The sequence below is a fragment of the Panulirus ornatus genome, chromosome 41, assembly GCF_036320965.1.
Source record: "Panulirus ornatus isolate Po-2019 chromosome 41, ASM3632096v1, whole genome shotgun sequence".
NCBI lineage: Eukaryota > Metazoa > Arthropoda > Malacostraca > Decapoda > Palinuridae > Panulirus > Panulirus ornatus.
The window spans coordinates 10143388-10159156 of record NC_092264.1 but is presented as its reverse complement, the minus strand read 5'-3'; the positions used below and the strand labels follow the sequence as shown (position 1 = coordinate 10159156).

General features: G+C 43.2%; 1 protein-coding gene across 1 annotated transcript in view; it reads right to left on the bottom strand.

Annotated features, from left to right (window-relative positions):
- LOC139761667 (prolyl 4-hydroxylase subunit alpha-1-like) overlaps window positions 1-15769 on the bottom strand; it is a 60833-nt gene that overhangs the window by 32412 nt on the left and 12652 nt on the right. Inside the window, exon 2 of the mRNA XM_071685991.1 lies at window positions 13456-13589. Within this exon, the coding sequence (XP_071542092.1) occupies window positions 13456-13589 (134 nt within the window). The remainder of the gene's footprint in view (window positions 1-13455; window positions 13590-15769) is intronic.

Sequence of the window (15769 nt, the reverse complement as noted above, 5' to 3'; positions counted from 1 at the left end):
GATCTGGAGAAGGCATATGATAGAGTTGATAGAGATGCTCTGTGGAAGGTATTAAGAATATATGGTGTGGGAGGCAAGTTGTTAGAAGCAGTGAAAAGTTTTTATCGAGGATGTAAGGCATGTGTACGTGTAGGAAGAGAGGAAAGTGATTGGTTCTCAGTGAATGTAGGTTTGCGGCAGGGGTGTGTGATGTTTCCATGGTTGTTTAATTTGTTTATGGATGGGGTTGTTAGGGAGGTGAATGCAAGAGTTTTGGAAAGAGGGGCAAGTATGAAGTCTGTTGTGGATGAGAGAGCTTGGGAAGTGAGTCAGTTGTTGTTCGCTGATGATACAGCGCTGGTGGCTGATTCATGTGAGAAACTGCAGAAGCTGGTGACTGAGTTTGGTAAAGTGTGTGAAAGAAGAAAGTTAAGAGTAAATGTGAATAAGAGCAAGGTTATAAGGTACAGTAGGGTTGAGGGTCAAGTCAATTGGGAGGTAAGTTTGAATGGAGAAAAACTGGAGGAAGTAAAGTGTTTTAGATATCTGGGAGTGGATCTGGCAGCGGATGGAACCATGGAAGCGGAAGTGGATCCCACGGTGGGGGAGGGGGCGAAAATCCTGTGAGCCTTGAAGAATGTGTGGAAGTCGAGAACATTATCTCGGAAAGCAAAAATAGGTATGTTTGAAGGAATAGTGGTTCCAACAATTTTGTATGGTTGCGAGGCGTGGGCTATGGATAGAGTTGTGCGCAGGAGGGTGGATGTGCTGGAAATGAGATGTTTGAGGACAATGTGTGGTTTGAGGTGGTTTGATCGAGTAAGTAACGTAAGGGTAAGAGAGATGTGTGGAAATAAAAAGAGCGTGGTTGAGAGAGCAGAAGAGGGTGTTTTGAAATGGTTTGGGCACATGGAGAGAATGAGTGAGGAAAGATTGACCAAGAGGATATATGTGTCGGAGGTGGAGGGAACGAGGAGAAGTGGGAGACCAAATTGGAGGTGGAAAGATGGAGTGAAAAAGATTTTGTGTGATCGGAGCCTGAACATGCAGGAGGGTGAAAGGAGGGCAAGGAATAGAGTGAATTGGATCGATGTGGTATTCCGGGGTCGACGTGCTGTCAGTGGATTGAATCAAGGCATGTGAAGTGTCTGGGGTAAACCATGGAAAGCTGTGTAGGTATGTATATTTGCGTGTGTGGACGTGTATGTATATACATGTGTATGGGGGTGGGTTGGGCCATTTCTTTCGTCTGTTTCCTTGCGCTACCTCGCAAACGCGGGAGACAGCGACAAAGCAAAATATATATATATATATATATATATATATATATATATATATATATATATATATATATATATATATATATATATATATATATATATATATATATATATACAGAGGTATAAGTTTGCTGAGTATTCCTGGTAAATTATATGGGAGGGTATTGATTGAGAGGGTGAAGGCATGTACAGAGCATCAGATTGGGGAAGAGCAGTGTGGTTTCAGAAGTGGTAGAGGATGTGTGGATCAGGTGTTTGCTTTGAAGAATGTATGTGAGAAATACTTAGAAAAGCAAATGGATTTGTATGTAGCATTTATGGATCTGGAGAAGGCATATGATAGAATTGATAGAGATGCTCTGTGGAAGGTATTAAGAATATATGGTGTGGGAGGAAAGTTGTTAGAAGCAGTGAAAAGTTTTTATCGAGGATGGAAGGCATGTGTACGTGTAGGAAGAGAGGAAAGTGATTGGTTCTCAGTGAATGTAGGTTTGCGGCAGGGGTGTGTGATGTCTCCATGGTTGTTTAATTTGTTTATGGATGGGGTTGTTAGGGAGGTAAATGCAAGAGTTTTGGAAAGAGGGGCAAGTATGAAGTCTGTTGGGGATGAGAGAGCTTGGGAAGTGAGTCAGTTGTTGTTCGCTGATGATACAGCGCTGGTGGCTGATTCATGTGAGAAACTACAGAAGCTGGTGACTGAGTTTGGTAAAGTGTGTGGAAGAAGAAAGTTAAGAGTAAATGTGAATAAGAGCAAGGTTATTAGGTACAGTAGGGTTGAGGGTCAAGTCAATTGGGAGGTGAGTTTGAATGGAGAAAAACTGGAGGAAGTAAAGTGTTTTAGATATCTGGGAGTGGATCTGGCAGCGGATGGAACCATGGAAGCGGAAGTGGATCATAGGGTGGGGGAGGGGGCGAAAATTCTGGGGGCCTTGAAGAATGTGTGGAAGTCGAGAACATTATCTCGGAAAGCAAAAATGGGTATGTTTGAAGGAATAGTGGTTCCAACAATGTTGTATGGTTGCGAGGCGTGGGCTATGGATAGAGTTGTGCGCAGGAGGATGGATGTGCTGGAAATGAGATGTTTGAGGACAATGTGTGGTGTGAGGTGGTTTGATCGAGTGAGTAACGTAAGGGTAAGAGAGATGTGTGGAAATAAAAAGAGCGTGGTTGAGAGAGCAGAAGAGGGTGTTTTGAAGTGGTTTGGACACATGGAGAGAATGAGTGAGGAAAGATTGACCAAGAGGATATATGTGTCGGAGGTGGAGGGAACGAGGAGAAGAGGGAGACCAAATTGGAGGTGGAAAGATGGAGTGAAAAAGATTTTGTGTGATCGGGGCCTGAACATGCAGGAGGGTGAAAGGAGGGCAAGGAATAGAGTGAATTGGAGCAGTGTGGTATACCGGGGTTGACGTGCTGTCAGTGGATTGAATCAAGGCATGTGAAGCGTCTGGGGTAAACCATGGAAAGCTGTGTAGGTATGTATATTTGCGTGTGTGGACGTATGTATATACATGTGTATGGGGGGGGGGGGTTGGGCCATTTCCTTCGTCTGTTTCCTTGCGCTACCTCGCAAACGCGGGAGACAGCGACAAAGTATAATAGAAAATATATATATATATATATATATATATATATATATATATATATATATATATATATATATCATACAAACCTCCAACAGCCAGGATCAAACCCGGGACCCTTGTGTAACAGGTGGGAATGCTACCGCTAGGCCAGGCCCATAGCCTAGTGGTAGCATTCCCGCCCGTTACACAGGGGTCCAGGGTTCGATCCTGGCTGTTGGAGGTTTGTATGTTCTATAAAGGTGCGCGTTTAAATGCACTTTGTTCATATTCATATACCTCCGCGTTGTACAGTAAGGTTCGGTAAAATGCTATCTGCTGGCTATGTGCGCCTGTTGGGAAATGACCGGTGTAGACCCCGTTGCTCACCAACGCGAGACGAAGGGTATTTGAGTACATAGTATTCGAATAGTTATTTCCTAGTAGCCAGGCCCATAGCCTAACGGTAGCATTCCCGCTTGTTACACAGGGGTCCAGGGTTCGATCCTGGCTGTTGCAGGTTTGTATGTTCTATGGTGTGCGTTCCTATGCACTTTGTTCGTATATATATATATATATATATATATATATATATTTTTCATACTATTCGCCATTTCCCGCATTAGCGAGGTAGCGTTAAGAACAGAGGACTGGGCCTTTGAGGGAATATCCTCATATGGCCCCCTTCTCTGTTCCTTCTTTTGGAAAATTTAAAAAAAAATGAGAGGGGAGGATTTCCAGCCCCCCGCTCCCTTCCCTTTTAGTCGCCTTCTACGACATGCAGGGAATACGTGGGAAGTATTCTTTCTCCCCTATATATATTTATCTATTTATTCACTTTGCCCTGTCGCCGTCTCCCGCGTTAGCGAGGCAGTGCAAGGAGACAGACGAAAGAATGGCCCAACCCACCCACATACACATGCATACACACACACGTCCACACACACCACATATACACACCCATACATCTCAACGCATACATATACACACACACACAGACATATACATATATACCCATGTACATAATTCATACTGTCTGCCTTTATTCATTCCCATCGCCACCCCGCCACACATGGAATACCAACATCCTTCCCCCTCATGTGTGTGAGGTAGTGCTAGGAAAAGACAACAAAGGCCCTATTCGTTCACACTCAGTCTCTAGCTGTCATGTAATAATATATATATATATATATATATATATATATATATATATATATATATATATATATATATATATTATCCCTGGGGAGAGGGGATAAAGAAAACTTCCCACGTATTCCCTGCCTGTTCGTAAAAGGCGACTAAAAGGGGAGGGAGCAGGGGAGGGGATGTGTGTGTGGAAATCCTGCCCTTTTGGTTTACTTTCCAAAAGAGGGAACAGAGAAGGGGGCCAAGTACTTAACACACACACACACACACACACACACACACACACACACACTCACATATTGGAAAGGATCACAATTTTGCGCGTGATCAAGATATTCCTATGAGTCCACGGGGAAAATGAAACACGAGAAATTCCCAAGTGCACTTTCGTGTAATAATCACTTCATCAGGGGAGACACAAGAGAGATATATAACAGTCAGTTGATATACATCGAAGAGACGAAGCTAGGACGCCATTTGGTAAACATGTGATTGTCCAAAACAATCACATGATTGTTTTGGACAATCACATGTTTACCAAATGGCGTCCTAGCTTCGTCTCTTCGATGTATATCAACTGACTGTTATATATCTCTCTTGTGTCTCCCCTGATGAAGTGATTATTACACGAAAGTGCACTTGGGAACTTTTCGTGTTTCATTTTCCCCGTGGACTCATGGGAACACACACATACACACACACACACACACACATATATATATATATATATATATATATATATATATATATATATATATATATATATATATATATATATATATATGATATACGATACACGTAAACAAAGTTAAGATAAGGGGCAACACGAGTGTAAAAGTAACACAAAGTAATCACACAGTGTGACCGCTACCTCGCCAAGGTCACCACCGTATTTCGTAACACTGGGATGCGAAGCTTCGTAACTCCGTCGCGAATCAACATTTGTACTAGACATCCTAAGTTTAGGGAGATATACCTACGATACTGTACCATTCATGGTGTTTCATAGTAACAGTGCTTCGGAATATGTTTTCACCCGCGTGACCAACTGTTATGAATATATGACCGCGTCTCAGTAATACATCTCTGGGACGAAATAGCCCGGACACACAACGCTGCATAACGGTCCGTAAAGCGCATGCGTAAGGTGGGGCTTATTGTCTAACGGTGGCGGGACACGTAGCATGAAGACTCGACCTACGAGATGAAGTAAACACAAAGCAGGGATGCGCCACACACGCCCGCGCCTTCACATTCCTTAAAATATCATCATGAACTCATACCACTGTAAACCAAACCAAACCAAACCAAACCAAATGGCGTCCTAGCTTCGTCTCTTCGATGTATATCAACTGACATATTTCTTCTCTCTTGTGTCTTCCCTGATGATGTGATTATTACACGAAAGTGCACTTGGGAACTTATCGTGTTTCATTTTTTTTTTTTTTTTTTTTTTTTCCAAAAGAAGGAACAGAGAAGGGGGACAGGTGAGGGTATTCCCTCAAAGGCCCAGTCCTCTGTTCTTAACGCTACCTCGCTATCGCGGGAAATGGCGAATAGTATGAAAAAGAAAAAAAAAAAAAAAATATATATATATATATATATATATATATATATATATATATATATATATATATTCTTTCTTTTTTTCATACTATTCGCCACTTCCCGCGCTAGCGAGGTAGCGTCAAGAACAGAGGACTGGGCCTCTGAGGGAATATCCTCATATCATACATATGCGCCTTTTTCCGCGTTAGCAAGGTAGCGTTAAGAACAGATGATCGAGCCTTAGAAGGAAACTTTCTCCCTTGGCTTCTCTGTTCCTTCTTTTGGAAAATTAAAAACAGTTGGGGAGGATTTCCAGCCACCCGCTCCCTCCACTTTTAGTCACCTTCTACGACACGCAGGGAATACGTGGGAAGTATTCTTTCTCCCTTATCCCCAGGGATATATTTCGCTAGTCTTCCCGTCCGTCTTAAACCTCTAGGATAATTCTGAGAGATTGTTTACATAGATTGATGTGGGTTTCATTATTATTTGTATCATTGATATATGATATCTATATAATCCATCGAGACATTATATTTCAGGTCATATGACCTCCTTCATTGGTCGCTGGTTGTTAAATCCAACAGACGAACTATCTACACTACTGGCTTGAGGAAGGAAATGAAGATTAGCCTCAATAAACAAAGTTCACCTCTCCTACCTTGATATGGGAACAAGGCACGCACCAGGCAGGGTGACAGTCCCGTGTGGCGATGTCACAGGATTATCAAGCACCAAGACGACGCCAACTGGGTAATAATAGAGTCAGAGAGTACATAACAGGGTTACGGAGTCTTTTAAGCAGGTGAGAATACCACAACTGGGTGATCATGGAGTCAGAGAGTACATAACAGGGTTACGGAGTCTAAGTACTTAAGCAGGTGAGAATACCACAACTGGGTGATCATGGAGTCAGAGAGTACATAACAGGGTTACGGAGACACTTAAGCAGGTGAGAATACCACAATTCCCTCCTTTTGTTTATCTTCTTTATACGTTGGGAGTTCCAGTCACGCACAAAAGTCCACATCAAGACCGGACCTTCATTGAAATGCAGAGAGGTTGATGAAAACGAAAAGACAAGGGAAAGTATTTACGAATTTTAGGAAAATTGAAGAAAATAACTGAAGATGTCAGATTATAGTTACTGGGGAAAGATATGAAAGGGTAAACGGGCAGAAACTGGATCTTGGAGGCATTAAACTGAACCAGAATCCACCTAACCCACTGAAATATTCTGTCCAAGTCTGGGGTTATTGAGGAAGTTGTGTCGAGCCGAGATGCAGATCGAGTGAGAGAAGGAGCAGAGTGAAAGGATTTGGAGGAATGCAGTGTTGCGTTGTCAGCCTATGAGTGCAATTGGTTTATAGAAGAAAGAAAAAAACTAATGAAAACTAGAAAAAAAAAGTGTAGGGAACAGGATAGAACCTTAAGGAACACCATCACCGATGGAGAAATGGGGAGCGGGGATCCATCAACAACCACGGAGATAGATCGGCCAGAGAGGAAGCTAGATAAGAGAGAGCAAAATAAGGGAGGGAAGCCAGAAGTGGGGAGGCTAAGAGATGAAACCCCCGATGCCACACCCTCTCAAAAGCTTTGGCTATATCAAAGGCAGCTAGCTACATAGGATTTCCTAAAAGTCTTTCAGGGATGATGACGAGACATTAGTAAGATGGGAAAGAATATGACCGATGGATCTCTTCTTATTGGTGATCAGAGAGGAGGCTGTGTGATTTAAGATGTCTGGGGATATGGGTGGTGAAGAGTGATTCAAAGACTTTGGAAATGGTAGATGTCAAGACAACAGGACGATAGTTGGAGGGATTGAAACTGACATCCTTTCTTAGGGATGGGATAAACCAACGCATGTTTTCACGATGAAGGAAAAGTTCAGGTCTTCAAAAACAAACGGAATAGACGAGCAAGCACAGGTGCTTGTTCAGAGGCACACTCTTTTAGTATACGGAGGTGAATGCCATCAGGACCACAAGCCTTTCGTGTGTCCAGAGAGAGAAGCGCTTTTCAGACCATTCGTAAAGAGATTACGGGGAGGGGCATGGGTTTAGTAAGAGAAGCATTAGGGGGCGAAGGAATATTAAAGTCATCCAAAATAGAGTTAGCGGAGAAATGCGAACCAAAGAGGGTTGCTCTGTCTGTGGGAGAGATGAATATAGTACCTTGAGAATGAGAAAAAGTGCAGGAAAGATGGAGCGACAGTTGTAAGCGTTGCCCCTCGCAAAAGACGTGAGAGATCCACCAGTGAATGACAAGGAGAGGTTATCTCACTTCCTGTGCTTAAAGGAACACTTTGCCTCACGGACAACTTACTTATCATAATTACGAGAATTGTTACATGCTAAATTGGAAGTCAGAAGTTGAAGATGATTTTCAGAGCCCGATATGTCTGATCTCTTGCCTGAATGGCCTCAGGGGAGGAACGATTGAACCATGGATTAGACTAGAAGAGAATGACATCTTGGAGGAGGAGGTGGATATAAATGCTTCCATTCCAGCAACAACAATAACGTCTGCTGTGCGTTTGGCGGAGACAGAAGCAGCGTCTCAGGCAATAATTTACTCAAGGAAAATCAGTAAAGAAGTTTCGTAATGTATTCCAACCAGCTTTGTTGAGGTGCTGATATTTACGTTTAGAAGGGGCTGCTGAACTGGAGGGGGAGGTGCTATTCAAATACATCCATATATGATAATGGGGGTCAGATGAAGCAACTGGGGGGAGGAAATTGTGTACCTACAGCGGGAAGGATTAGAGATGAAAAACAGATCCAGAATTTACGTTTAGAAGGGGCTGCTGAACTGGAGGGGGAGGTGCTATTCAAATACATCCATATATGATAATGGGGGTCAGATGAAGCAACTGGGGGGAAGAAACTGTGTAGCTACAGCGCGAAGGATTAGAGGTGAAAAACAGATCCAGAATTTTAGGTGAGTGATCACAGTGGTCAGGGATACGAGGGGTTGGGTGTTGGAAGAAGAGAATTATTCCCTATGGGGAAAAGTTGAATGACCATCTCCCTTCTGAACAAGAACCGTCAGACACGCTGGAGGTTTAGTATGACACACTCACTACAGAGGGGCGAGACCTAGGGACCGTCCATCACTACTGCTGCTGGATAATCGAAGATCCAGGTCATTGACGATGACCGCCTGCGTAACCCGTATATACGTAGGGATCTTGGCTGTTGACGCCGTGTGAGATAGGACACCTGCGGGGTCTCCAGGGTGTTGAGGTTAGCGTTGTTGACCAAGAAACATTCACGGGCAGCACGGGGTCGAGCGCGTTGGGTCGAATCGTGATTGCGGCGAATCGTGATTGCGAATAAGTAATGTGCGAAAAATGAGAACAAATAGGAACATTAGTGAAGGGGCAAATGTGGAATTAGTGAGGAGATGGAGTGAGTATTTTGAAGGACTGTTGAACATGTCTAATGATAGGGTGGCATATGTAGGGTGTTTTGATCGGTGTGGTGTGCGAAATAGAAGAGTCATGGAGAGTGGTATGGTGAAGAGACAAGTGGTGGTGAAAACCATACGTTAGATGAAATGAAGAAAGGCGGCTGGAGTGGATGGTATTGCAGTTGAATCTATTAAGAAAGGGGATGACTGTGTTGTTGATTGGTCAGTTATGATTGTCAGTGTATGAATGGATCATGGTGAGGTGCTTGAGGACTAGCGGAATGCATGCGTAGTGCCAGTGTATAAAGGCAAAGGGGATAAAGGTGAGTGTTCAAACTATGGTGGTATAACTTTGTTCATTGGATCTGGTAAGTTGCCTATTCAAATCATCAGACTAGGGAGGAACGATGTAGTTTCAGAAGTGGGAGAGGATGTGTGGATCAGATGTTTGCATTAAAAAATGTTTGAGAAATACCTAGAGAAACAGGATTTGTGTGCCGCATTTATGGATCTGAAGAAAGCATATGGTAGGGTTGATAGAGATGCCTTATGGAAGGTGTTAAGAATATACGATTTGGGAGGAAAGCTGGTAGCAGCAGTGTGATGTTTTTATTTAGGTTGTAAGGCATGTTTACGAGTAGGAAGAGAAGAAAGTGAATGGTTCAAGTGAAGATTAGAAAGCGGCGGGGATGTGTGAATGTCACCATGGCTGTTTGATTTGTTCATGGATGGGATGGTGAGGGAGGGAGGTGAGGGAGGCACCAATAATCACCCATCCCTCTCCATCCACTTTCAGTTTTACCCATATCAATCTAGAGTTTACTCTCTTACACTCTATCACATACTCCCACAACTGCTTCAGGAGTAGTGCTACTCCAATCCTCGGCTTCCAAGACATTTCCAAACCACTCTCTACCCTTCACCCTGGAGAAGACATATGATAGAGTTGATAGAGATGCTCTGTGGAAGGTATTAAGGCTATATGGTGTGGGAGGCAAGTTGTTAGAAGCAGAGAAAAGTTTTTATCAAGGATGTAAGGCATGTGTACGTGTAGGAAGAGAGGAAAGTGACTGGTTCCCAGTGAATGTCGGTTTGCGGCAGGGATGCGTGATGTCTCCATGTTCGGTAGGTGAATGCAAGAGTTTTGGAGAGAGGGGCAGGAAATGCAGAATGTTGTGGATGAGAGGGCTTGTGAAGTGAGTCAGTTGTTGTTCACTGATGATACAGCGCTGGTGGCTGATTCGTCTGAGAAACTGCAGAAGCTGGTGATTGAGCGTGGTAAAGTTTGTGAAAGAAGGAAGCTGAGAGTAAATGTGAATAAGAGCAAGGTTATCAGGTTCGGTAGGGTTAAGGGGCATGTTAAATGGGAGGTAAGATTGAATGGTGAAAAACTGGAGGAAGTGAAGTGTTTTAGATATCTGAGAGTCGACTTAAGCAGCGGATGGAACCATGTAAGCAGAAGTGACTCACAGGGTGTGTGTGTGTGTGTGTGTGTGTGTGTGGGGTGTGGGGGGGGGGGGGTTCTAGGAGCGTTGATGAATATGTGGAAGGCGAGAACGTTATCTCGGAGGGGAAAAATGGGTATGTTTGAAGGAATAGTCGTTCCAACAATGTTACATGGTTGCGAGGCATGGGCTCTAGATAGGGTTGTGCGGAGGAGGGTGGATGTGTTGGAAAAGAGATGTTTGAGGACAATATGTGTTGATCGAGTAAGTAATGAAAGGGTAAGAGAGATGTGTGGTAACAAAAAGAGTGTGGCTGAGAGAGCAGAAGATATTTTGAAATTGTTTGGTCAAATGGAGAGAATGTGTGAGGAAAGATTGACAAAGAAGATATATGTGTCAGAGGTGGAGGGAACGAGAAGAAGTGAGAGACCAAACTGGAGGTGGAAGGATGGAGTGAAAAAGATTTTAGGGTGAAAGGCATGCAAGGAATGGAGTGAATTGGAACGATATGGTATACCGGGGTCGACGTGCTGTCAATGGATTGAACCAGGGCATGTGAAGCGTCTGGGTTAAACCGTGGAAAGTTTTGTGGGGCCTGGATATGGAAAGGGAGCTGTGGTTTCGGTCCATTACACATGACAGCTAGAGACTGAGTGTGAACGAATGTGACCTTTGTTGTCTTTTCCTAGCGCTACCTCGCGCGTGCACGGGCTGAGGGTGGTGCAATTTCATGTGTGGCGGGGTAGCGACAGGAACGGATGAAGGCAGCAAGTATGAATATGAACCCATGTATATGTCTGTTTATGTATATGTATGTATATGTTGAAATGTATAAATATGTATATATGCGTGTGTGGGCGTTTGTGTGTATGTGGGTGGGTTGGGCCATTCTTTCGTCTGGTTCTTTGCCCTGCCTCGGTAACGCGGGAGACAGCGACAAAGTATAATAAATAGAATATTGTATATATATATATATATATATATATATATATATATATATATATATATATATATATATATATATATATAGCACTAATAAGATAGTTTGGGATAGGACCCGTTCTGTCTCAGCAGAATGGAAAATGATAATAGTTTTTTTTTTGTCTCAGTTAAATACAGTTTGTGTCCCTTCCATGAGAGGGCCTCCTGTGTGTGTGTGTGTGTGTGTGTGTGTGTGTGTGTGTGTATGTGTGTGTGTGTGTTTGTGTTGTGAAGCTGCTGTACTGGTGTCTGCACCACTGCTGTACTGGTGTCTGGCTAGCAGGAGCCATGAGAACCTGTTAGCCGGAGCAGGGGACTGTGAAGTGTGAAGATGATGAGAGAGAAATCGAGAATCGAGTGAGAGAGACAAACTCTCCGTTGACAGGTACGGGGCCCGTTATGACAGTCCGTCTCCACCCGTTAGGAGGACCCCTTGACCGGGGAGGTGGTGATGTGAGGGTTGGTAATGCAGCTCAGCAGAAGCCATGAGTAACATGTAGGCTGTCCTCCTCCAGGAACAGCCAGCAGCAGGTCCCCAGGCAACACTTGGAGTGTCTGTCTTGTGTGTCACTGTCAATGTGGCCGACTCATTGTAATATCATCATACATGTGGGGTGACATGGATGATATATATATATATATATATATATATATATATATATATATATATATATATATATATATATATATATATATATATATATATATATATATATATATATATGGGAATGAATAAAGGCAGACAGTATGAATTGTGTACATGTGTATATATGTATATGTCTGTGTGTGTGTATATATATATGTATACGTTGAGATGTATAGGTATGTATATTTACGTGTGTGGACGTGTATGTATATACATGTGTATGTGGGTGGGTTGGGCCATTCTTTCGTCTGTTTTGCGCTACCTCGCTGACGCGGGAGACAGCGTCAAAGGAAATTGAAATAAATAGAAATAAATAAATATATATATATATATATATATATATATATATATATATATATATATATATATATATATATATGTATATATATATATATATATATATATATATATATATATATATATATATATATATATATATATATATATATATATATATCATACATATGATTTTTATTATTGTAAACGTTTGGTGTTGTCTTACGTCATGACTGAAAACGTTTGATCATTGAGAACGTTTGATTCAGGAATGTGCTGTTAACCACATGGAAGATGAAACACGAAGACACGAATGTTTGTTGTGATGACCGAAGAATATTCATGATGGCACGAATCCTCACGAAAGCATTCGTATCTTCATGTTTCATATGTGAGTACGGTCAGTGGACTCCATCTCCAGACATGGAGGCCACTGGACTCCATCTCCAGACATGGAGGCCACTGGACTCCATCTCCAGACATGGAGGCCACTGGACTCCATCTCCAGACATGGAGGCCAGTGGACTCCATCTCCAGACATGGAGGCCAGTGGACTCCGTCTCCAGACATGGAGGCCACTGGACTCCATCTCCAGACATGGAGGCCAGTGGACTCCATCTCCAGACATAGAGGCCACTGGACTCCATCTCCAGACATGGAGGCCACTGGACTCCATCTCCAGACATGGAGGTCAGTGGACTCCATCTCCAGACATAGAGGCCACTGGACTCCATCTCCAGACATGGAGGCCAGTGGACTCCATCTCCAGACATGGAGGCCAGTGAACTCCATCTCCAGACATGGAGGTCAGTGGACTCCATCTCCAGACATGGAGGCCAGTGAACTCCATCTCCAGACATGGAGGCCAGTGGACTCCATCTCCAGACATGGAGGCCAGTGAACTCCATCTCCAGACATGGAGGCCAGTGGACTCCATCTCCAGACATGGAGGCCAGTGAACTCCATCTCCAGACATGGAGGTCAGTGGACTCCATCTCCAGACATGGAGGCCACTGGACTCCATCTCCAGACATGGAGGTCAGTGGACTCCATCTCCAGACATGGAGGCCAGTGAACTCCATCTCCAGACCCAGCACATGCCTGAGTTACAAGACCAGTGTATTGTGTCACCAGCGGGAGAGGTGACCGAGCCCCTCGGTCGACCCACCTACCTTGCGTGAGGTCTTCGTGGTGGAGCGCTCGGCGAACCGAGTCGAAGTCGTGCGTCAGACGGCGGAGGAAGTGGTAGCTGTTGATGGGGTTGTGTACGTAGTCGGCTCGCCCGTCCTGCCAACCCCAGATGTACCTGTGGCGGGACCAGCTTTAGCTTAGGTTAGGTTAGGTTAGGTTAGGTTAGGTTAGGTTAGATTAGGTTAGGTTAGGTTAGGTTAGGTTAGGTTAGGTTAGGTTATAACACCGATTGAAACATATGGAGACATAACAGGGGTTATATGCAAGCACACACACACACACACACACACACACACACACACACACACACGGGGAAGGAAACCTACCAATGTATGTTCATATATCCATTATTATTCATCTCAACATGACAGAGTTAAATTATCATCATTTCAATCTATGTTCCTTAGGGCATTACGTATTTGCAGTCCAGAGTTTATTGACGATGAGTTTGAGAAGATATATTCTATTGGATCTAAGTTAAAGTACTCTAGATCTTTCATTGATGAAGCCCTGAAGTTAGCAAAGAAATCATTTTATAGAGTTGAGCCCAAACCTCCCATTGACTTCAAGAATCTTTTAGTTCTCCCTTTTGATAATAATTTTACTTTACTTCCCATGTTGCTTAAATCATTTAATGTAAATGTTGCCTTCAGCAACAATAATACAATAAAGAATATCTTAATCAGGAACTCACCAGAAAATTCTGGGTGCATCTATAAAGTGCCATGTAGAAATTGTGATTAGTTTCATGGTCAGACTGGTAAGGATCTTTCTGTTAGACTTAAGCAACATAAATATAGTATAAGAACGAGACAAAAATCAAATGCCTTGTTTAATCACGTTAAAAACTATGATCATTGTATTGACCGGAGTAATGCCATCTCAGTTATTAACGCTAACTCCAGTACCACGAGAAATATCACTGAATCTTCTATTATTAAATACACAAAGAATTATAACCTTAATATTAGTGAAGATCTATACAAATTGGATAGCTTTATTGTTGATAAAATTTGTAAACAATTCCCCTTCTTGTCCACATATCAAGTTTATGAACGCTCGTTGCCAGTCTTGGACAATCGCATGTTTACCAAATGGCGTCCTAGCTCCGTCTTTTCGTTGTTTATCAACTGACTTATATTTCTTTCTTGTATCTCCCCTGACTGTTATATTTCTCTCTTGTGCCTCCCCTGATGATGTGATTATTACACGAAAGTGCACTCGGGAACTTATCGTGTTTCATTTTCCCCCGTGGACTCATAGGAATGTGTATATATGTATCTGTCTGTGTATGTGTATGCATATTTATGTATTTGCTGATTTGTATATGTATGTAAATGTGCGTATATGGGCGTTTATGTATATACACGTGTAGTTGTGTGGATGGGCCGTTCTTCATCTGTTCCCTGGGGCACATCCAACATCATAAACACAGTATCTGGTGGTCTGTGATGCTGTTTTTCTGGTGGCTAATGAGCTGGCCAAGAGGAAGATCCATAGATAAGAAATTTAGGATATATATCTGTCCTCCAGCAGGTACCCTGGTCATAGACCATCAGGTCTGTATCTGTCCTCCAGCAGGTACCCTGGTCATAGACCATCAGGTCTGTATCTGTCCTCCAGCAGGTACCCTGGTCATAGACCATCAGGTCTGTATCTGTCCTCCAGCAGGTACCCTGGTCATAGACCATCAGGTATGTATCTGTCCTCCAGCAGGTACCCTGGTCATAGACCATCAAGTCTGTATCTGTTCCCCAGCAGGTACCCTGGTCATAGACCATCAGGTCTGTATCTGTCCTCCAGCAGGTACCCTGGTCATAGACCATCAGGTCTGTATCTGTCCTCCAGCAGGTACCCTAGTCATAGACCATCAGGTCTGTATCTGTCCTCCAGCAGGTACTCTGGTCATAGACCATCAGGTCTGTATCTGTCCTCCAGCAGGTACCCTGGTCATAGACCATCAGGTCTGAAGTTATATGGCCTTCCCGTGTGCCGCCTTCCAGCAGACCAGCACATTACAGACCACCAGGTCTGTTACAAGTCTTTCGCTATGCACTTTATAGTTTATCCTGTTAAAGACCAAACTATCCAGAATAATTTTCTTAATTTTTCTTACCGATAATTAGTTCATCGTCTACGAAATCATTACACTTTCCTCGCTCCATGTAACCTTCATTTTCAGGGTCAAAGTGGCGTATATAAGTCGCTGCAGACGTATTTATTACGGTTCACGAAGTGTCGTGTTGACGTGTCGTGTTTAAGATATGGCGGTAGATGAAGACCATAGACCACAGA